The 21,152-nt window shown below is 55.4% G+C and overlaps 1 protein-coding gene across 2 annotated transcripts in view; it reads left to right on the top strand.

Moving 5' to 3' along the window:
- The window catches only part of AGAP3 (ArfGAP with GTPase domain, ankyrin repeat and PH domain 3), a 77,985-nt gene that overhangs the window by 31,015 nt on the left and 25,818 nt on the right, over positions 1 to 21,152 (top strand). For both annotated transcript variants that reach the window (XM_027669653.1, XM_027669654.1), the window contains exons 10-11: positions 6,206 to 6,310; positions 11,069 to 11,237. In XM_027669653.1, coding sequence (XP_027525454.1) covers positions 6,206 to 6,310; positions 11,069 to 11,237 — 274 coding nt within the window. The remainder of the gene's footprint in view (positions 1 to 6,205; positions 6,311 to 11,068; positions 11,238 to 21,152) is intronic.

The raw sequence follows: 21,152 nt of genomic DNA on the forward strand, positions 1-21,152 counted from the left end.
ATGTGGGGCTGCTGGTGTGGGCCCTGTGCCGTATGTGGGGCTGCTGGGGTGGGCCGGGGCTGCAGTGAGGGCTGCTGGGGGGGTGTGTGGGGGCTGAGGCAGGAGCTGCATCGGGGGCGCTGGGGGAAGTGGGGCGGGGGCTGGCAGGGGTCTGCAGAAGGGGCTGTTGAGGGACCAGGGGGGGGGGGCGGGTGGGGGGGGGGGGGGGGCCGGGGGGGGGGGCTGCTGAGGGAACTGCGGGGGTGGCTGCGGCTGCAGAGCGATTCCAGCAGATGGCATCCACACCCCGCGCCTGCCACAGCCCCTCTGCAGCCTCACTCTGCTCCTTGTCTGCTCCTCTCCTGTTCTCTCCACCCCTGCTCCTGCTCTGGCCTCGCTGCCCTCCGGCAGGACAGGAGAGGGCCTCCCCTTCTCCTGGGCTACTGCAAAAAGCTGCGAGCACAGTACCCACGCTGTGAGCTGCTGGGAATCCAAAGGAGGCCCCACTTGCTCTGGCAGCAGAGTGTTTGGATCCTGCCTTCTGGCTTCCAGGGAAGCTCAAGCTGCCTGGAACTGACCCGGAGCATTGCCTGCCCGTGTCCGTCGCTGGCAAGCAGCGATGGGTGATGTCCGAGTTAGCCAAGCGATGTGGGTTGTCTGGATAGTTTCCACTGGGATTTCCTTGCACTGTGGACAAGACAGATCCATACACTGCTTGGCAGTGCCTGGCTGTGCTCCTGCCTTGCACCTCATGCCCCCTTATGGATTCATTTCCCTGCCGTGGCCCCCACTAGCCTCTCCATGCCCCATGTGCTCCCCATGCTGCCAGGGCTGAGCTGTGCTGCACGGGGCCAGTTGTGTCTCTGCATCGTGGGAGCGCTGGGCTGTGGGGCAGGAGGGCAGAGTCTGCATCCCCACCAGACCCTGTCTGCCTGGTACCATTCCATGCTGAGATTCCCTGGGGAAGAAGGACTTGGTGAGGCCAGGTTGGCTGAGGAATTGGAGGGGTGGGTCAGAGGAGAGAGACTGCTCGCTGCTGGAGCTGCCAGAGCTCCTGCACTTCCCAGCCAATGGAGTAATCCTGTGGCAGGCTGGTGTGGGGCTGTTGGTGCCCCTGGCAGGGAGCATGCTGGAAAGAGGGTTACACCAGGAGGGCAGCATTGGGAGGGTTGGCTCTGGGGAGCATTGACAGGAGAAGCAATGCCAGGGCAGGGGCTGTGTGGTCTCACACATGGGGGCTCTGCTCCCAGGGTGCCAGGAGTTGGTACAGCCCAGCAGGAAGAGGCAGCCAGCTCTCTGTGGCACAGGTGCTGTTGGTGTGCAGTGGGTCGCTGGTGTGTGGTGGGTTGTTGTTGGTTTGCAGGGAGTTGTTGTTGGTTTGCAGGGAGTTGTTGTTGGTTTGCAGTGGCAGTGCCCATATGCTCTGGTTTTGGGTCAGCCCAGCCTGGGCATCAGGGAAAGTGGTGTGCAGCTGTTCCATGGTGAGGAAGGAGAGGCTGAGAGCAGAGCAGGTGAAGCCCTCAGTGTGACCTGATGTGGCTCCCCAGAACCTACCGCTGACTGCCAGAGGGCTGGTCCTGGGAGTCCTCCTGTGGTCTTGGTTGTCTGGACCTATGGGTTTCTTTTTTGAGGATCTCCCTCCACTTGGCAGGGCAGGATGTGTCCTTTGCCTGCTCCTGTGTCTCTGTGCTGCTGACAGGGTCTGGCCTTGTCTGGTCTACCAGAGGATGCAGTGCTGTAGTGGGATTGCTGTAGGCAGGACACTGCTGTTCCCATGTGGAACAGGGGGAGAACTGGGGCCGACAGAGGCTCAGGTCTGCAAACACAGCCTGTACATCCTTTCTGGGCTTTGCAAGGAGGAGGTGCCAAACTGCTGCCTGGTTCGGGACTAAGGGGAGGGACCAGTTCATGCAGCAGCAGCTCCCCAGGAGAGCCCAGAGCAAAGTGTTCCCAGGGGAGATCCATGTCCTTGCCTGGCACCTCCCATAGCCAGAGCTTCAGGAGGTGATTTTGCAGAAATCGTGTCAGTGTTTATACAGGAACATGCAGAGGAGGAAGTGCTGTTGAACAGGTGGATACCAGCTTGTGCCAGTGGCTCTCCTTCCTCAGGCTCTGGATTACACTGTGCTGGAGGTGCTGGACCTGTGCAGGGCTCAGGCTGCAGAGCACCACTGTGACCTGTCTCCTGGGACACTGTGGCACCTTGAATTGCTGCACTCCTGCTGCTGGAATTAAACAGTGGTGCTGCAGCATCTTAGGCAGGCATGGAGTTGTGTTCTTCAAGGAGGACCTGGCTGATATCCACAGCTGGGCTGTGGGGATGGGGTCTGTGGGAACATGCAGCGTGGAGAGTCCAGAGTGATGTCCCTGCTGTGGCCCTTCTCCACAGGGAGCGATGACTTGGTACCACCAATGGGAAGAGGACCAAAGACTCACAGGAGCTGTTGCTCTTCATCACAAAGATTCAGGACAGGGGATGGTTGCTCTGTTCCCTGGTGTGGGCCTTTCTGTTCTGGTGGATCATGGAGGTCTAGTTGCTTGCTGTCTCTTTTCAGGACAGTAGGAGAGCAGGGTCTTTAGTTAGTTTTCCTCTTACACAGCCTGGTGGTCCTGCTCAGCTGTAAGAGCAGAGAAGCCAGTGGGTTTGGGGCTGTGAGTGGCAAATGTGCAGAACTTTCTGGCTGAATATGTGTCCAGTGTTCCCCTGGTGTGGGCACTGCTGGGCTGGTGGCAGCACAGCTGTTTTTGGTGCTGGGGCCACTGGCATGTCACCTTGGGAGCAGTTGGGTTCTTCTGCTTGGAAGAACGAGGCTAGTCTGTGGTTACATTACCAGCGGGTGGCTGAAGGCAGTGGGTTGGCTGCCTGGCAGACTCCCCTGTGCCTCCTGTGACCCACGACCCCTTCCTGGGCTCTGTGGGGACAGAACAAGCACGGGAAGCACTGGCAGCCCCATCGGTGCACCAGGGCCAGGGTTTGCATGGAGCCAGGATGTGGGAGGCTGGACTGGGTGTTGCAGAAAGGAGAAACTCTGGGGAGACTTGGCTGAGAAGGGACATGTGCTGCCATGACAGGGTGCCTAGTTGTCACTTGTCACCACCCTCTCCAGCACAGCACCTCTGGGTGACCTGATGTGTCTCCCTTAATGCGCATCTGGAAAAGATGTGTTGGGGAAGCACATCTGGAAGAGAGAGTGTTGGGGCCCCTCAACACCTGGGGCAGCACCTCTGCTCCCTCTGGGCTGCAGGGGCAACTGGTGCCTGTGCCAGGGGTGCTCTGTGCCGGGGACTCAGGATCCCTGTGCCACAGGGACACTGTGCCACAGCGTCCTTTCAGTGATGGTCCTGCAAGGCTGGAAGAGCTCTCTCATAGCTGGACGCTTGTCTCCAAGAAGTGGGTTAATTGGGCTGGGAGACGAAGCTTCCCCAGCTGTTGGTTGCCAGGAATGAACTCCTAATTGCACATCTACCAGATCTTTCTGGGAAGGCTGCATGGAGCGTGCTGGAGGCCCGGGGGTCCCTCGGCCCCTGGCCTGGCTCCGCTCGGGCCGTGCACTCCAGCAGGGCCCAGGGTGGGTGACTCCTCCTCCTTGGGAGCTGGGATCATGCTGGGAGCTTAGATTACATTTAAATTGCCATTTGCATTTTCCAATCAATACGCGACTTTACAATTAAGTTTGGTGTTAAAATTCTTAGCAAAAAGTGAGTGGAAGGGAGATTTGTGGAGTAAACGAGTCCTCTGGGGGCCATCGCCGCTCCCTGCTTCATTACGCTGCATATTGCTGCTGCTGCTTTTACTCTGCGGCAGCACAGCCCGAACGGCAGAGCCGGCCCACGGAATGCCGGGAGAGGGGAACAGGGGAAAGGGAGAGGATCGGGCTCTCCTGCCTTTCGGCTCTGGCTGCTCCTGCCCTTTGCACGCGACTTCCGTATGGGAGGAAACTTGTGGAAGAGTTATTTGCTGGAAGTCTTCCCGGGAGACGCAGAGGGAGATGGAGGAGCACAGGGGTCTGGCTGGTCTTGGAGCCGTGAGGAGCCTGGCCAGGACCAGGAGCACGAGGGACGGCCTGGACCGTGGGCAGAAAACCATTGTATTGCATTAGGTGTTTATTTACACCCTGTAGTTGCTCCTGGTTTTGGACTCTTGTGCCTCCTGGCTCACAAAAATAGGCTGCAGTGCTGGATCTTCCTTTCTGACTCTGAGTCTGATTGTGCTTCTTAGTGCTTCTTAGTTTGCCAAGTTCCAGGTTTGAGACTGAACTAACTGCAGCCGAACTTTTCTCTGCAGGCAACATGATTTTGGGGCAATCTGGAAGTGTTGAATTGGGTCGTTTGTAACACCAAGGTGCATCAGGTACAAGACACATTGAGGAGAGGTAGCTGGAGCTGTTATGCAGCACGTGTGGGCAAGTCAGGCTGTGGAACCAAGCTGGTTTAAGGGATGATTATGCTCAGAAGGGATTATTACATACCCAGAAGGGATCTTCATGGTCAGAAAGGAATTGTCATTCCTCAAAGACATAGAATTTCACCCAGTGACTTTGAGCCAGATCTGTAACTCCACCCTGCTCTGAAGCAGATTTGTTTGAAAGATACCGAACAAATGTTGGGCACAGGTTTACCATTTATGACCACATTGTTCTCAGTCATGGATATGCTTTAAGACCTTGCACTTGACCAGTTTGCACTCCATCCATTGCTGGCTCTGGATTTTGTACAGCTGGTGTTTAAGGGTGTTGCTGCTCAGTTAAAGTACTGACAGAAAGCTAAAAACGCTGTGTCAGCACAGCCATCAGATACTGCATCTTAGCCAGGGTAGGACCAGGCTCCTCTGCTGTCCTGTCTGCACCAGCTGGCATTGGCTGCTCTGCTCTCCTCTCGTTTTTTTCCCATCAGTCCTTGCTGTGGCTTTTCCACACATTTGCCTGGTGTTAGTGTCCGGCTGTGATTCCGAGGGTCATTGTTTGTCCCCTGGCAGATGTCGGCAGAGCAGGAGCTGCTGGTCAGCTGCCACATTCCACAGCGTGTTCCATCAGCACCTTCTGACTGCCACTGAGTGAGCTCGTCGTCCCATCCCCTCGGAGCCCTTGAGGGCAAGGGATCTGATCCTGGCAGGGGATCCAATCCTGCCCACACACAGCTTCGCCCTCACTGCTCTGTTTCGCTGTCTCATCCCTGCACGAGCAGGAGGTGTTTCCTTTTCCCACTGTTTGCTTCCCGAGCCCTGAGCTGGAGCAGTCATGGAGTACTTCTGCCTGTTGTGCACCATTTATCTCTGATTTCACGGTCACGTCTGGCAGCGTTGTCCCCCCGTGTGCGCCAAACCCCACCACTTTGTGCTGGGCCAGTCCACCATGTAGGTGCAGCAGCCCAGTCTCCAGGCACTGGGACAGGGCCCCCAAATATGCCGAGGCTGGCAGGGCTGAGACTTTCTGCCCAGGTTTTTGAGGAGGGGCTGGCCTGGGGCCCAGATTTTTGCCATGTTAGGAACAACCAGTCTGAGTGTCTGTCCAGACAGCGATTTCCAAGGGCCCAGGCCCGACATTTGATGGATCCAGCCTTTTTCCCAGACTCCGTTATGCATTCCTACTTTTGTCCCTCCGTGCTGTCCTTCCGTCACTGCTGGCAGAATGCTTGATGTCTTCTCCCTGCTCCGGAGTCCTTGCATCTGGCATCTTGCTCCACCTTCCCTCTCCCTCTCCACCTCTGCCCTTACCTGGTACATGATGGATTGCTGCTGGAGGTAGATTTCCTGGGGAGGCAGAAATGGATGGGGAAAGAATGAGGAGGGTCCAAGTTCTGAACTTTGGTTCAGATCAGTGGAATTGACCATTCCTCTGTGCTTTGGGTGGTGGGAGAAGGTCTGGGAGCCAGCTCTGTTGGTGGTAGGGAGGTTGCTTCCTGCTGTGTGTGGGCACTGCCCTTCGGCACAGGACATTTGCCCAGGGAGTGATTCAGGACACCAGAGGATGTGATGGGTCCCTCAGAGGACCTGGGCATTGGCACTGGCATGTCTCAGAGGGAGGGGGGCTGTCTGTGGGGGCTAAGTTGTTGGTGGGGAAAGGGGTGCAGCCCAGGGAAATGCTGTGGGAAAGCCAACCTAGAAGATGTTTTCTTAAGTCTGCTCTTTGTGTCTTTTCCAAGACCAGTCTCCAAGGGGCAGTGCTGAAGCGGAGCGGGAGGTGCCTGGACCAAACGTGGTGTGAGACTTTTGACTCTTCTCTTTCAGGGCATTCTCCTCAAACGCAGTGGCAAATCCCTCAACAAGGAGTGGAAGAAGAAGTATGTGACGCTGTGTGACAATGGGGTCCTCACCTACCACCCCAGCCTGCACGTGAGTATTGGGCTGGGTAGAGGAGCAGGGTGGGACAGAACAGTGTCCTTCATGCTGTGGCTGCTGCTGCAGATGCTCTCACAGCAGGCACGGTGACAGAGAGGGGCTGGGGAAGGGTTTGGCAGTGGGTGGGAGCCCTGGGCTCTACCCTCTCCACTGCGCAGGAGTTCAGCTCTGGCTCCCTTCAGTTTTCAGTAGAGCTGTTTTTTACCAGGGTCTGAAGGAGACCCCTTCCCTCTCCTGCAGGCTGTTTGTGCAGCGTCGGGCTGGTGGGAAGAGCTGGTGGGAACACACTGTGTGCAGGACTGTGCCGAGGAGCCGCAGCTCTCCTCTTTGCCTGCTCAGTGCATTAAAGCAGGGGCTGCTGCCACCCCACAGCCCAGTGAGGAGCAGGCAGAGAACTCCGTGCAGCCACGGCTGATGGTGCCATTTGGGTGTGGAATAATTTTCCTGGCTGCTAGGTATTGGGTAATGGAGACGAGGTGCCTGTGCAGAGCCTGCCGAGCTGAGCTGCCGTCGGTGCGGGGCTGATCCTCCTCCCCGCGTGGCTCGGGCGCAGCTGCCGCCCCATCCATCTCTGTCGCCTCCCCACTGTGGGGCTAATGGCTTCTTCCCCGTTCCCTCTTGAGCACAGTTTGCTGCTGCGACAGCAACCACGGACAGACACACCTGTGACACAGGCCCCAGCACCTCCGAGAGGACGTGCTGCTGCAGGACAGACAGACGGGCAGCAGCTGGGGAGCTCAGGGTGGTTGAGGGGTGCTGGAGCACCCTCTGGGGCTGCAGGGAGAAGGATAAGGTGCTGCAGATCTTGTGAATGCTTGAAGGCCCTCAGTCTGTCCCTGATATCCTCGACCATGTGATGTTGGAGTGCCCTGAGCCTCAGAGTCCTTCTCTGCATTGCTAACCCTGCATCCCTGGCTCCAGGGCTTGCTGTGCTCATCCAGCTCCTGAGACCATCATCCGTGGACCCTTCTGTGCTTGCACTGGAGACCCAGCCATTGCTTCCCCTCTCCCTAATTTGTGGGAGCTTTTTCTGTTAGACCTTGATCCCCATACCATGGTGTGACCTGCAGTTCCCTAACTTTGTAACCCCGTTTTTTTGGCTTTGGAGCCCCAGACTGGGAGAGAACGGCTGCTGCTGCTGTCTCTGTGTGTGCTCACACGCGTGTGTGGCTTTATCACATTTCCATCATGGGCTGTTATTACCATCAGCTGTAGAGGCAGAGCAATTTCTGGGCTGTTGTTTAACCATTCTTGGATGCTGTTGCTGCACACCAGGTTTCTCTCCTTTTTACACCACTCCTTCCTCAGGGGGTGATCGAGATTGATGCCAGTCGCTTTCCTTCCTGCACTTCTTCAGGGTTTCATTTCATTACTGCATTGCCCCGAGCAAAAATCTGGTTCTCTTCCACCTGGTGCCACTGGTGATCCACAGCCCGTTGCTGAGGGCAGTATGAGCTGGGCCTCTCCTCCCCAGTTTCCACGGGGAGCTCTGAACCTTGCACTTGAGATAGGTGTTGTATCACCCGCCGTGTTTACCCACAGCAAGGGCTGATTACGTGTGGGCACAGAGCATGGGGCTGCCCAGCTGCAGGGTAAGGGTTCTGTGTGCTTCCCCATGGCATCGCTTCCCTGAGAGCTGGGGAAAGGACTCTGGCACCCACCCTTGTGTTCTGTGCTTTCCTGTGGCTTTGTGTGCAGGAAAGGGGCAGCATGCTGTGTGGGTCAGCAGAGCCCCTCTGCCTCCCCTTTCCTGTGGTACCTGGTGTACAACCTGCAATTCTGTCACTTCATTGTGGCAGCAGCTCCCAAGCTGGTGGGTACATGGTGAGGGGAGCTGCGGGCTAGGACAAGCCACAGAGCCTCAGCCAAGGGGACACCTAGTATCCTGAAGATTCCTACCTTGGAATGGGCTCCTGCCTGTGCTGCCATGTGTCTGAGGGATGGCAGAATTCTGGGTGCAGCAGAGAGGTCCCTGAGGGCAGGCTGAGCCCTGCAGGAAGAGAGTCTTTCCCTGTCCATAAGGATGTTCAAGTCCCAGACCATTTTTGTGCTGCTTCTGTGCTCCCAGTGGCTGTTCCTTGGTATGAGTCAGGGCAGTTCCTGCCTTGACTTCTCTTCCCTCTCTGTTACATTCTCTCCCTTTTGGGTGTTCAGCACTCAACCTGTTTCTGGGTCTGGATCATGGCAGCTCCAGGCCCACTTGGAAGTTTCCTCACCAGGAGTGTGGCGTAAACCACAGGTTTGCGGTCAGAGGTTGGAGGAGCCTGCACTGGTGAGCTGGGCTGGGCCCTGGACTCAGGGGTTCTGACTCTCTGATGGAAGTGAATCTGCCTTGACCACCAACCCAGACCTGTGCTCGGGTCCTGTGGGGCAGTCGATGTGTTCCTGCCCTGAGGTGCCACCTCCGCCTCTGCTCCGGAGCAATTGGTGGTTTCGGGGACAAGCAGAACGCTGGAGCTGGAGGCAGGAGTGCTGGGGGCCTGATCCCTGGATTCAGCACGACTTTCTGACTTTCCTTCTTGCATCTGTGTTTTTACCTTTCTGTGAGTGTGTTCAGTGACAGGAAAAGAACAAGTTGTGTGAAGAGCCCGGTGCGGTTTCCCATCACTTCCCCAAAGCCTTGGAGAGAACTGTGCTGCTGGGAAGGCGCGTGGCTGAGCCCGGCCTCGCCGGCCGTGCTGCGCAGAGCCGGGGAAGCAGCTCCCATTTTGCAGCCAGTGGAGCCATTCACACAATCACCTTCTGTTAATTCTATCTGCAACATCAATTAAATTGTTTGTAGAAACTAATTGAATGTGGCTTAATCACACATCTTAATAGCTTTCCACGCTTTGAACTCGTTGTTAATTCCAGTAATAAAATGAAATGAGAGAACTGGCTGGGTAATTAGTGAGGAGGCTTGGGAAGAAATTGCTGTTTTATGGTGGGTAATAAAAGCCGAGCGCCGGTGACCGCTCGCTCCGGCAGGCAGCCGGCGACCGCCACAGTTGTGCTGAGTGAGGGAAAATCCTCCAGCCCCTCCAAGGGTCCCTGCCCAGGGCTGCCACCAGGTCCCCACCCAGCCAGGAGCAGCCTGCTGCGGTGTTTGGTTGGGCTGGTGGTCTCAGAGTCACATGAGGCACTGGAGGGTGAGTGCCAAGGTTTAAGGCCAGGCCGCTTGGCTGGTGGGAGCAGGAGAGGATGTGCTGACCCCATGCCCCATGACTGGGGTGTGCTGTGAGGAAGGGATGCCTGCACGGGGGTCAGAGGGGAAGAGAAGAGTTCAAAGCACAGAGTGGAGATGCTGTTGGGAGGCTGTGACCCTTGCAAGTACCTGAGAGCACAGAGCATGACCTGCGTAGCCCCTGTCACCTGCTTTTGGGGCCAGGATGGGGAGGATGGTTGATCTTAACCTGAGCTTGTTCACGTCTTCATCTACCTGGATGTGGAATCAGAGAGGGACCAGCTCTGAGTTAATCTTTTTGGTGACCTCCTTGTGAACTGGAGCAGGCCTGAGCTCCCTGCAGCAGCCACAGCCCTGGACAGCTGTGGATCCTCCCGAGGGCAGTGCAGGAGCCTCGGGAGGGTGTCCCCACCACCCCGCTCCTCCTGAAGCCTTGAACTCTGCTGTTGGTCCATGCTCCCTCGGGGTCTGCCCAGGAGCAGGGCACAGCAGTTCCCCTCTGTCATGTCGGTTGGGTCTTCCCCTTCTGGGGTCACGAGCTGAGGAGGAGCTGGGCCCATCAGAGCGAGCTGGGGGAGAAGTGTGGTGCCCCGAGGGGCAGGGAGGGGTGGGAGGCACGGGAAGAGACACAGCACTCAGGAGGAGCTGCAGGTCTGCACCCTCATTCTGACTGAAAGCTGAGATGCTGTGAGGAGACAGGGTAGAGTGATGGTTACAGTCTGCATACGGGGTTTTGGCTGTGTAACAAGTTGTCCACCAGATGAAATGGTGGAAGCATCAAGCTTTGAATAGCAGGAAACACTGCAAGTGAATGTGCAAGGGAATTACCTGAGTTGTGTTGGTTTGGGCTTCACTTACCCCAGTGTGACCTGAGAGGAAGTTTCCAGGTATCCCTTTGATTACACTGCACTTATATTATATTATGTTATATTATATTATATTATATTATATTATTTTATTAACTGTCACAGCTGAGTGCTGTAATTAAACAAACAAGGGATGACAGGGAGGAGGAAGTGCCAGCTGCCTGTGTGCCCTTTGGCTCAGTCTGATCTCTGATCCCCAGTCAGGCTCTCCCAAATGGGATTGTCCTGGCATCCAACTGCCCATGGCAGTGTCCGAGTGCTACATCAGAGCTGTCCTGGGCATTGACTGTGAGATCTGGCTCTTCTCCAGAGCCAGCTCCACAGCACCAGCTAGTCCTGGGCAGGTTGGAGTCAGGGCTTTGCATTCCTGTTGTCAGGAAACAGCTGCGGGCACTGGGAGAGTCCTGGGGTCTTTCTCCTCTGGCCCACCATGAGGCTTTGATGTAGTCCAAGAGATACTAGGATGTGCTGAGCTCCCAGATCACCTCAAGTCACTGACAGGCACCTGCCTGTGAATAGTTCCCATGGGGGTGAATGGAGCCAGGGTTAGTGCTGATGCTGAGAATGGGGGAGCTGATGGGTCTGGCTTTAGTGCTAGTGCTGGAGATGGGGGAGCGGATAGATCTGGGTTTAGTGTTGGTTCTGCGGATGAGAGGGTAACTGAGCGTGTGGGACCGAGGCAACCTTCTGCCTTTCTTCAACCCTTCTGCCTCTCTGCTCCAGGACTATATGCAGAATGTCCATGGGAAGGAGATCGATCTGCTGAGAACGACAGTGAAGGTCCCGGGCAAGCGACTCCCCAGGGCCACGACGGCGGCGGCGCCCAGTGCCAGCCCCAAAGCCAACGGGCTGGCCAAGGAGCGAAGCAGCTCCCAGCTGGCAGGAAGCACAGGTAAGAGCTGGTGTGGGTGGCACAGAGCTGGCAGCTGTCCTTCCCTTGATACGTCAGCGGCCCTTGCTTTTCTGAGCTGAGAACAAAACCCCTCCTGAAGTGTCTTGTTTCTGCCACCCTCGGGGAGTCCCTTTGGTGGATGCTGGTGTTTCTGTGCAAGTCCCAGGTAAGCTCCTGTTGGGTTTTTGTGCTGGTTGGTGTCCAGGACAGAAGAAAGTCAAAGGGCTTCACTGGTGGCGTGAAACCTTGAGGAGTTTCCTCAAGAGCGTCAAGGCTGATGAGTTGCTGCGCATGGGGAAAGCTGCTGCTCCCTAAACCAAAGGAAATCCCAACCTGGGATGGCTCTTGGTCCCCGGCAAGTTCTTCTCTGTTTCTGTCCTTTTTCATGAACCTCTTTTCCTCTTTGCTTTCCCCTGGAGAAATGGTGAGGGGCTAGTTTGGGATCATCACTGTATGTGCACACTGAAGAGGGGCAGCTGCCCCAGAGTGTGGTGAAGGGAGGCTGGGAGAATCTCTGGCCTCTGAGTTCCTGTGACACTCCTCTCATAGAGCTCCAACCATGCTCCTCCTCTCACAGAGTTCCTGCCACACTCCTCCTGCCATGGGAGGTTCTCACTCTGTGGAAGCTGTTGAACCTGACTTTTCTACCTATGTTTCCCCCTTGGGGCTGGTGTCCTGGGCCAGGATGGGCAGTTTCCACCCACCTCCTTCCCAGCCCGGTCTGGAGCACAGGGTATGGGAACCACACCGTTTGGGATGACGAGGGGAGTGCTGGTGGTGCTGCTGATCAGAGAAATCCTTCAGAATCTGGTAGTGCCACTGAGGGTGAACTTCGGTGACACATCTCTATCCTGTTCATTCCTGCCCTGTGCCAGCTGTGCCCATGTCTGGGGTACTGTCAGCACAGAGCTTCAGAGTGTCCTGGGACTGAGGACATGCGGGGTGGGTGCAGCTGGGCCAAGTGCTGGGAGCTGGTGAGATCCTTGGCATTGCACACACACAAGGGATGGGGCACGGTAACATCTCTGTGCTCACACTGCCAAGGGAGGCATAATGGGCCTTTTCGAACCCAAACTGCTGTTCCTGTCAAGTCAGAACTCATCTGTGGACCAGATAAACCGTGTGTTCTGACTGGGGGTGTGCAGCTCTGCCTGTTTCCTGCCACAGCTCTCCACTGTACACTGTCACTTCACCACCCCACACCCTCAGCGTGCCCCAGCGAGGGGGCAGTTCCTGCCTCGGAACAGGGACACTCCTTCACCAGCATGTCCGGGGCGCCTTGGCTGAGTTCTCACTTAGCGGAGATATTGGAGCTGGGGGAGGGATTCAAACCACAGAAGAGCTTATGCTGATGTCAAACCAACTGTTCATGTAACCCCATGTCCTGCTCCCAGCAGCCCTCTCAGTGCTGTTAGGCTGGCAGGGGCAGGTTGTGCCTGGATTACTGATCCCTGCTGCAGGAGCGGTGCCGAGGAGGCCGTTCAGTCTGGGGACAGTGCTGGAGCAGGCACAGTGCGTGGGGGCTGGAGCTAGAGCAGTTTACACGAAAGGAGATGCAGTTTCCTAGCAGGGAGAGTAATTAATTTTGGGATAGTTTATCTGGAGAGTGAGTGGACTTAGCAGTGCCTGAAGCCTCTGGAATGAGATCAGTTCCCTTTTCATGAGATGTACTTTACTCCGGCTTGTGGGTGTCACTGTGTGTGTGCGTGCAAGGGATGGGACCTGCTGGTACAATCGTCCTTTCAGGGTAGGATCTGTGGATTTGGGATCCCCTGTTCACTGTCCTGCCTTGGGCCCTGAGCAGAGCAGTGCCGTGGTCTGCCCAGAGCGGGTGTGTCCACGTGGAGATCAGCACTAGGACAGCAGCTGTGACCAGATGTGAGTGTCCTGTCCTGGCCCAGTGTGTGTCTGCCATGTCACAAAGGTTTTTCTTCTGGTACACAATCAGTAAAGGGCTTTCTGAGGAATTTTTTCAACTTGCTCTAATGCCTCCAAGCCCAGCTGCAGCAGATGCAGTCACCAAGTGACGCAAACCCTCAGACGTGACGTACTCATATCCCTGTGCAATGCCTAGGGCTGGATTTGGTGGAGAATCTGCCCAGCTTCAAATCAGCAGTGACCTTACAGTTTTGCCACCTTTGGAGCTGAGGATGGGGCTGTTACTTTGAAGCTGGGGATGGGATGGGTCCACTGGACATCTCTCATATGACATGTGCTTTGGGCACTGGAGGGGAAGCACCTGAAAGTTTGCAGTTCCCTGCCAGTCACAAGTTAATCTTCTGAGGACATGAGCTTTGGAGACCTGAGGGATTTGCTGTCTTGCCCCAGGAGCCACTGGGCAATCCCAGGTGGCCTGTGGTTAGAGTGCAGAACATGTGTTTGTGGTTCCTCTGTGACCTGAGCTCTGCCAAGGTAAGTGAGTGTGCTGGCTGATGTCCACCACACACACAGTCCTTACCTGGGGCAAGGAAAAACCAGGGACATAGAGGGGAGACAGAGAAAAAATTTAAAGTCTTACCCTGCCCTGTATGTGGATGAAATACACAGATGCAGCACTCTGGTGAGGATTCAGAATAATGCCTAGTACAGACAGCTCTGAGCTAAATACAGTAGGAATGAGGAAGGAGCTTGTGTTTGTGAAACCTGCAGGGACTCTGAGCTCAGTCATGATTTGCCCTGGTATTTAAAGCATTAAAGAAGGCGACTTTACTGTGGTCAGGCTTGGCTTTATTTTAGATTGGATGAGTTCCTACTGTCTAGAGGAAGCCATGGAGATGCTCTGAGGACTGGAGCCCCTCTGCTCTGTAGCCAGGCTGGGACAGCTGGGGGGGTTCCCCTGGAGAAGAGAAGGCTCCAGGGAGAGCTGAGAGCCCCTTGCAGGGCCTAAAGGGGCTCCAGGAGAGCTGGAGAGGGACTGGGGACAAGGGATGGAGGGACAGGACACAGGGAATGGCTTCCCACTGCCAGAGGGCAGGGCTGATGGGATATTGGGAAGGAATTCCTGACTGTGAGTCTGGGGAGGCCCTGGCACAGGTTGCCCAGAGAAGCTGTGGCTGCCCCATCCCTAGAAGTGTTCAGGGCTGGAATGTCCCTGCCCATGGCAGGAGGAACTGGAGTGTTGGGCTAGAGAGGGCGGGAAAGGGACAAGCAGATCTCCTGCCTGAGCTCTCAGGTGCTGTGGCCTGGTGACAGGTATTCACTGCAGGTGTGGCAGTGCTGGGTCAGGTGTCTCCTTCAGATCCCTGGTGCTCCTCTTCCCAATGGAATGTTGCTTCTCTTGCCCTCTTCCTCAGGGCTCCACAGGTACATCCTTGCCGTGTTCCAGCAGGCTCACCCACCCTCGTGCTACTCTTCATTGTGCTCAGCATATGTTTCTGGCTCGAGGAATGAGGGCAGCTCATATCCAAGTGCAGACAGGGTGCAAAGTGACTTTAGTGGGGGAGAACAGATGGCAGCACAAGAAAACTATGGACAGTGTCAGTCAGCACGAGAGCCTGGCCTCAGCCCGGCTGTGCCCTGCGTTCCTGCTCTGCAGGGGTTTGTAGGGACCTGCTCCAAAGTGTTAGCAAAGGGGAGAGGGGCAGGAAGGTCCTGAGACTGTGGTCCATGACACCTGTGCAGGTACATACGTGGCACTTAACATGGCCATGCACGGAGCACACGAGCTGCTCCCTGGCACTGCATCGCAGCCAAATGATGTCAGAGGATGCCGAGGAGGTGAACACTGGGAAACCTGCCTTGGAGTGGGAAGTGAAGTGAAGGAAGAGTCTGCAGCAGTGCCGACCGAGATGGTTGTGCTTGCAGGCAGCGACTGGAGGCAATTCCTGATAGCAAACATGGGAGAGCCAGAGCACAGTGTGAGGGGAGCAGGCTAAAGGGAAAAGCTCTGCCCAGTTCTGGGGACTCGTGAGGGACCGTCCAGCTCCCTGAGGACCGTGATCCTTCCATGGGATGTGCTGCTGAGTGGTGCAGGAGAGCAGAGGTGGCAGCAGCATCGCTGGTGCTGGGGAGGCCAAGCAGGATGGGCTGGTTGGACTCAGTGCAGGGGTGTGAGCTCAAGCTCTGGAAGGTTTTAGGTGGGGGAGGAGCTGGAAGGGGCTGATGCTGCTTGGTTCCCTTCATGCCAGGGAACAGTCCTGATGGTCTGATGTGTGTTGGGGCTGGTGGGGTATGAGCCCTCCTCCTCTTCCTTCTCCTCCTGCAGCATCGCTCCTGCAGCCCAGGGAGAGCATTTTCTGGAGCAGGTAGTGGTGGGAACCCTGTTTGGGGTGCAGGGCTTGGCTGATGCTTGTGTTTGCTCCAAGGTGACAAGGGTCTGTCTGTCCCAGGGCCACATTCGGTGTGCTGGCACTGACTCTCAGCTCCACAGCATGGGCAGGGGAGTTCCTGGTGTGTGGCATGGTGCCTGTCTCTGGCCCCGTGTGCCGTGTGTGGTGGTGGGAGGGAGCCTGCACTGGTCTCAGCCGCTCCCAAACATTGGGATGGCAGGGGATGGTGCTGGCTGTCCAGGCAGCTCGGGATCTTTGCTGGGTTCATTTGCCAGGCAGCTCCATTGTGGCTCCCGGAGCGGATGGCCAGGAGCCTCTGCACAGGGCAGGCAGGAGGAGAGCACGGTGCTGGTGCCAGTGCTGGGGGAGCACTGCAGTGGCAGACCCCCCCTCTGCCAGGCCCGTGCCCCCCGATGCTCTGCCTCTGCAGAGTGAGGGATTGGCTCCCCCAGGCCGGGGTTGCTGAGCCTGCTGTGATCATGTCACGTCGGGCTCCGTCGATGTTAACATCTCATTATCTTTGTTACTGTAATTACATTATCCGCTGCTTTATGCAGAATTATTCTCCGAGGACTAATTGATGGATCCATGTTTAATTCATTAATCATTAGCATCAAATTCGACAATTACAGTGCACACTGATTGTGGAATTTCAAATGTAATGAGGGAAGAATTAACAAAGAAAAGGGAAAACCTGTTTCTCTGGCACACCACTGCTCGCCGTGGGGGACAATGACATTGAGGGAAGAAGAGCAGTGAGAGCAGGGTGGCACAGGTCATGGCAGACAGGATGCTCCTGGATCAGCTCATGCCTGGATGTGCAACAGTTTCATCGGGTCAGAGCAGGGAATTTGGGGACTGAGGAGGGAAAGCTCAGCTCGCACCTCTAGAACAAAGTTGCTTTTCCTGCCGGCAAATTGCCTGTGGGTGCTGGAGCAGCTGTCACCCTGCCCTGGGGACTTCCCAAGTTACCTATGCTCCATGCTTTGTAGGGAAAGCCGGATGGATTTTTCTGCCCCCTAGATTTGCCCATAGTGCTGTGGCTGTTCTGTTACCTGCATGATGTGGCATCTGCTCTTAAATCCATGGCTGCTGTGCATCATTTCGATGTGTCCCACTTAGAGGGAGGATCCTGTGCCACTCCACCCTGGACTGTGGTCCCTGGGAGCTGGGCAGCAGAGTGAAAGCCAGAGCAGGGCCCCCAGTGCTGCCCCTCAGCCTGAGGGGCTTCTCAGGACCAGGCTGGGGGCAGTGCCCCTGCACAGCTCGTTCAGTGACGGGTGTGGGGACACACCATCCCTCCCTCCAGCCGTGATTTCAGCTTTCTGTGGAGTCCAATTGGAAAAGTCCAACATTAGCCACTACTGTTCAGCCAAGGGCCAGGGCAGGGGGTGGAGCTGGATGATCTTTAAGGTCCCTTTGACCCAAACCAGTCTGGGATTCTGTAACTCGGACGTGGGGATGCTGAACAGAAAGGAAGAGGGTGAGGATCTGTCTGTTCTTCGGTGTGGGACCTCTGCCCTTCCCAATGATGTGTTAAAGGGTTGTTTGTAGTCTGAAGATGGAGCCAAGATGAGAGATTTACTAAAATTTATCTGTAATTAATATCTCGCATCATGAATCATGTATAAAATACTGCAAATTCATGTGTATATTATAAATATTATACATTCACCATTACATTCATATGGTAACCTCTTACGAATGTTTATCTGAGTGTCTGAAGGAGGAGGATGAATCAAAATGTGAGGCTGGAGCTGTTGGTTCAAGGGTTTGCATTGAAATTGTCAGGACTCCATGGGGAGAGGAGGAGTGTGGAGGGAACCAGGCAGGATGACACGAAGCAGGACAGGACTAGCAATCTTTGGTGCCTGGTTCTGGTACTGGACAGAAGCTTGGAGGGTCGAGATCCTTCTGGATCAGCTCTAGGTTTTATTTGCTGGGTTATGGTAAAGTTAGGATGAATGTCATATTTCCAAGCATTGTAACCTGGTTATCTCAGATGTTATGATTTCTTTCTAAAGAAGGAAAACTGAGGAGGCAAAGAGAAGATGAAGCCAAAAGTGCCAAAAGTATCCTCCGCTAACTCTGTGCCCCCAGTCTGGAGCCCAAGAATTGCTTTTTCTTTCTCATGAACTTGGCCTTTTTTTAGTTCTTTTCACCACTCTAGTCATTCAGAGCTCAGAGTCTGTCCCAGGCACTTGGAGCAGGAGGAACATGTTGTTAGGCAATGGTTGGTATAAGTGACTGGAATAGTAGTTTTGGGGATTTTTCAGCATTGTGTTGGTTGGATCCCATCCCTCCAAAGCAAACACTCTTCTCTGAGGCCCTTGAGGCCCTTTCAGTTGCTGACACTCATGAGATGTGGTTGTCCCATCTCTGTAAGTGTCCAAGGCCAGGTTGGATGGGGCTTGGAGCATCCTGGTCTAGTGGAAGATGTCTCTGCCCCATCACTGGGCGAATCCTGTGCCTAGAGGACGTGTAGGACCTCCTCAGGTCTCTGCTCCACTCTGCCCTTTAGGGGAGCCTTTGTGGTTCCATCGTGCTGCATTGTGCCTCCACACAGGGCACAACCCCCACAGCCCCACGGGAAGGACCCTCCGGTGCATCCCCATCCTGCCCCGTGGGTGTGGGAGCATCCAGCCGTGCTGGGCCCTGACTCTGCTCTCCCCTCACCTCGTCCCAACCAGCAACAGAGCGAGGCTGTGCCCTGGCAGCCACGGCTCAGACAAAGCTCCCACACAGCTCCTGCTCCTGTAACTGGGAGCACCGGAGTCGTGTGGGCAGGGAGAGGCTCGTGGGAGGGATCAGAGCACAGAGGGAGCTGCCAGTGCTTCCTCCCTCCCCACCCCAGCTCTCCCTGCCCTTCCTGATGGCAAACCAGAGATTGATTTTCTCCGACCCAACAGTATAATCACTAACCCTAATTAGAGATAATTACTGGGACTTGATACACTTATTCCTTGCCAGAACACTAGAGGAGCTGTGCAGTGCAGGGCTAAGCAGGGAGAAAGCCTTGGAGAAGGGGTGGAGGAGAGGAGCAGGGACAGAGCAGCACAAGGCAACAGAGTGCCGTGGTGATCAGAGCCTTTCCCAGGGCTGGTAGAGGTGACAGAGGCAGCCAGGTGGGCACAGGTGGGCACGGGGCAGCCAGGTGGGCACGGGGCAGCCAGGTGGGCACGGGGCAGCCAGCCAGGCCCTGCGGCTGTGGCTGTAGCTCTCAGCATCCTGCATTCCAGAACATCTGGCTCAGGATGCCTTGCACAAGGCACCTGCAAAAGCAACGAGGGTGTAATTTGTGGCCACCTGTGAAAACCTCAGTGTAAATAACTTGCCCAGCACTGCCAGGGAGGGCAGGGCCGGAGGGGCAGCCGGTGTTCTCCAAGGTGGACTGAGGACCTTCTCCAGCAAACCGAGTTTTCTCCTCCATACAGCCCAGGTTTGTGCTGCAGGAGGGAGAGGAGCTGGGGAGCAACTTGCTGCAGGCCACAGACTCCTGTCCTTTGCTGTCACACAGCCCCAGCTCATCCCCAAGTGCAGGCAGCTGCTCCAGCAGTGAGTCCGTCCAGACCTGCGTCTGCCATCGGCAGTGCCTGGGATCTGTGCTCTGCTGGACAGGGAGGTACCCCAGAGGAAGGTGCAAAAACCCATCACTAGCAGGCAAAGGACAGAGCCCTCCTGTTCTCCAGACAGAGCAGGGCTTGCTTTGTCCCCTTCGGAATTGTGCACCCTGAGAGGTTGTGCTGCCGTGAGCCCGGCGGCCTTCTTGGGCAAAGCAGGCAGGAGTGGATGAAGCATGATGTGAGTGAATGGCTTTAGAAACAGGAGTTATGTAGGAAAATACAATGTCAGCATCCTCGAACAGCCCTTTCCCATCTACACTTAGGAGCTGGGGGCAGGGGCTGTTCTCCGTCAGTCACTGCAGTGCTGGTCCTGGTCCACATTCCACTGCAAGCCCAGAAGGTTCTGGCTCTGCTTCCTTCCCTCCTGCAGTTCTGTCTCAGACCTGAATTCCTGCTCTGCCTGTACATGCAAAGGGGGATCTGTGTCAGTGCTGCCAATCATGAGCGTCCATCTCCCTCCACCATTGCAGGGATCTCATGGGGACTGTCCAGCTGCACAGGAGCTGTTCTGGGTGGTGTGTTGGACAACGTTACTTGTACATTTTCTGCAACTTACTTTTCCAAGTTTCTGCAAGGACTGTGACACCTTTGGTCACAGTAACAGATGAGGAGAGTGATCTGGGACATAGACTGTGCTTCCTTCGTCTGCTCCCACTGCTTATTCCCAGCACCTCAATATGGGTGCCTCAGAAACACTTCTGAGGTGTTGGAGTGTAAATGACATCATGCTGAAAGTCACTGAAGGGCTTTGCCAAGTTGCAGTAGAGCTTCCTTGGACCTTCTGAAGCCTGGTTCCAAAGAGCAGGGCAGCTCCATGGGGAATGCCACCATTACCCCATCTCAGCTGATGGGGGTAACGAGTCACCAAACCAAATTCGGTACTGGCTTAGGTAAAAGTAACCTGAGTGCGTTGTGCTGATGTTCAGGCAGAGTAAAATTCAATCAGAAATAGAGTATTAAACACACACATGCACAGACACATGCACACAAAAATGTATCTGAGACAATTTCACCAAGCTGGAAGCAATTACATGCCAGATCTTTAGGGAGAAGGAACTTAAAGAGAGAGTGTTGGGGGGGGGAGTAAAGCGTAATTAGAAGTGTTTAAAGACTATCTTACTGGGTACCAAAAGGTTAAAATGAAAAGGAAGATTTCACTGCTTAAAAATGTGTCAGTCAGGGTTGAGAGGAGACTGTTGAGAGTGAACTGTTCACTCTGTGTCCTGGTAGAAGGGACAGGGACAGGCAGAGGGAGCTGCCTGCGTGGTGCTGCTGCGGCTTGTGCAGCTGTGTCTGTGTGTGTGTAAAAATTGATAAAATTAACAGCAACATGATAAAGTAGTGGATAAGTGCTGAGCAGGAGCTGGAAGCTGCACTAGTCAGAGGCTGGTGGCACCGATGTGGCCCAGCACAGCCAGCTGGAACCACGGCAATGCTCCCACTGCCATTCAGCCCTGTGCCAGTGCTCCCGGCCCAACATCCGCCGTGAGTGATTAATTGTGAGCAGCCCTCGAAGTGACCCTCCTGGCTTTGTGGGAAGCATTCCAGGTCCTGGCGTTCCCAGACTTGCTGTGGCTGTGGCCACACAAAGGGTTGTGTCGGTTTGTTCTGGGCTCATGGCTCTGCACCACGCTCCGTGCCCGTCGGCTCTGGGGAGGAAGTTAAATGCATTTGGTAAATGATGGTGATGAGGAACTGAGGAACAAAGTCACCAGTAAGGTAAGAGCACCAGCACAGCACAGCACAGCCGCTGGGGAGAGCCCCCCAGCACCTCCTCCCTGGGAACAGGGGTGTCCCAGCTGATGGAGACACCAACACTGCCTGCCCCATGGAGAGCTTCCCAGTTTGGGGACGTTTGCCTCAGTCTGTCAGAATAGGCTGAACAGGAACCAGCAGAGTTACAAACAGTGAAAAGGGTTTTTTCAAGTTTATTGGGAGCTAACAAATCCTAACCCCAGCATTTCTTCATTACTGTATGGGAATAGTAGAATGGCTAATAAGGAAAAAAAGTGAAGTGCTCAGTG

The sequence above is a fragment of the Corapipo altera genome, unplaced genomic scaffold (assembly GCF_003945725.1).
Source record: "Corapipo altera isolate COAL_440 unplaced genomic scaffold, ASM394572v1 310, whole genome shotgun sequence".
Lineage (NCBI taxonomy): Eukaryota > Metazoa > Chordata > Aves > Passeriformes > Pipridae > Corapipo > Corapipo altera.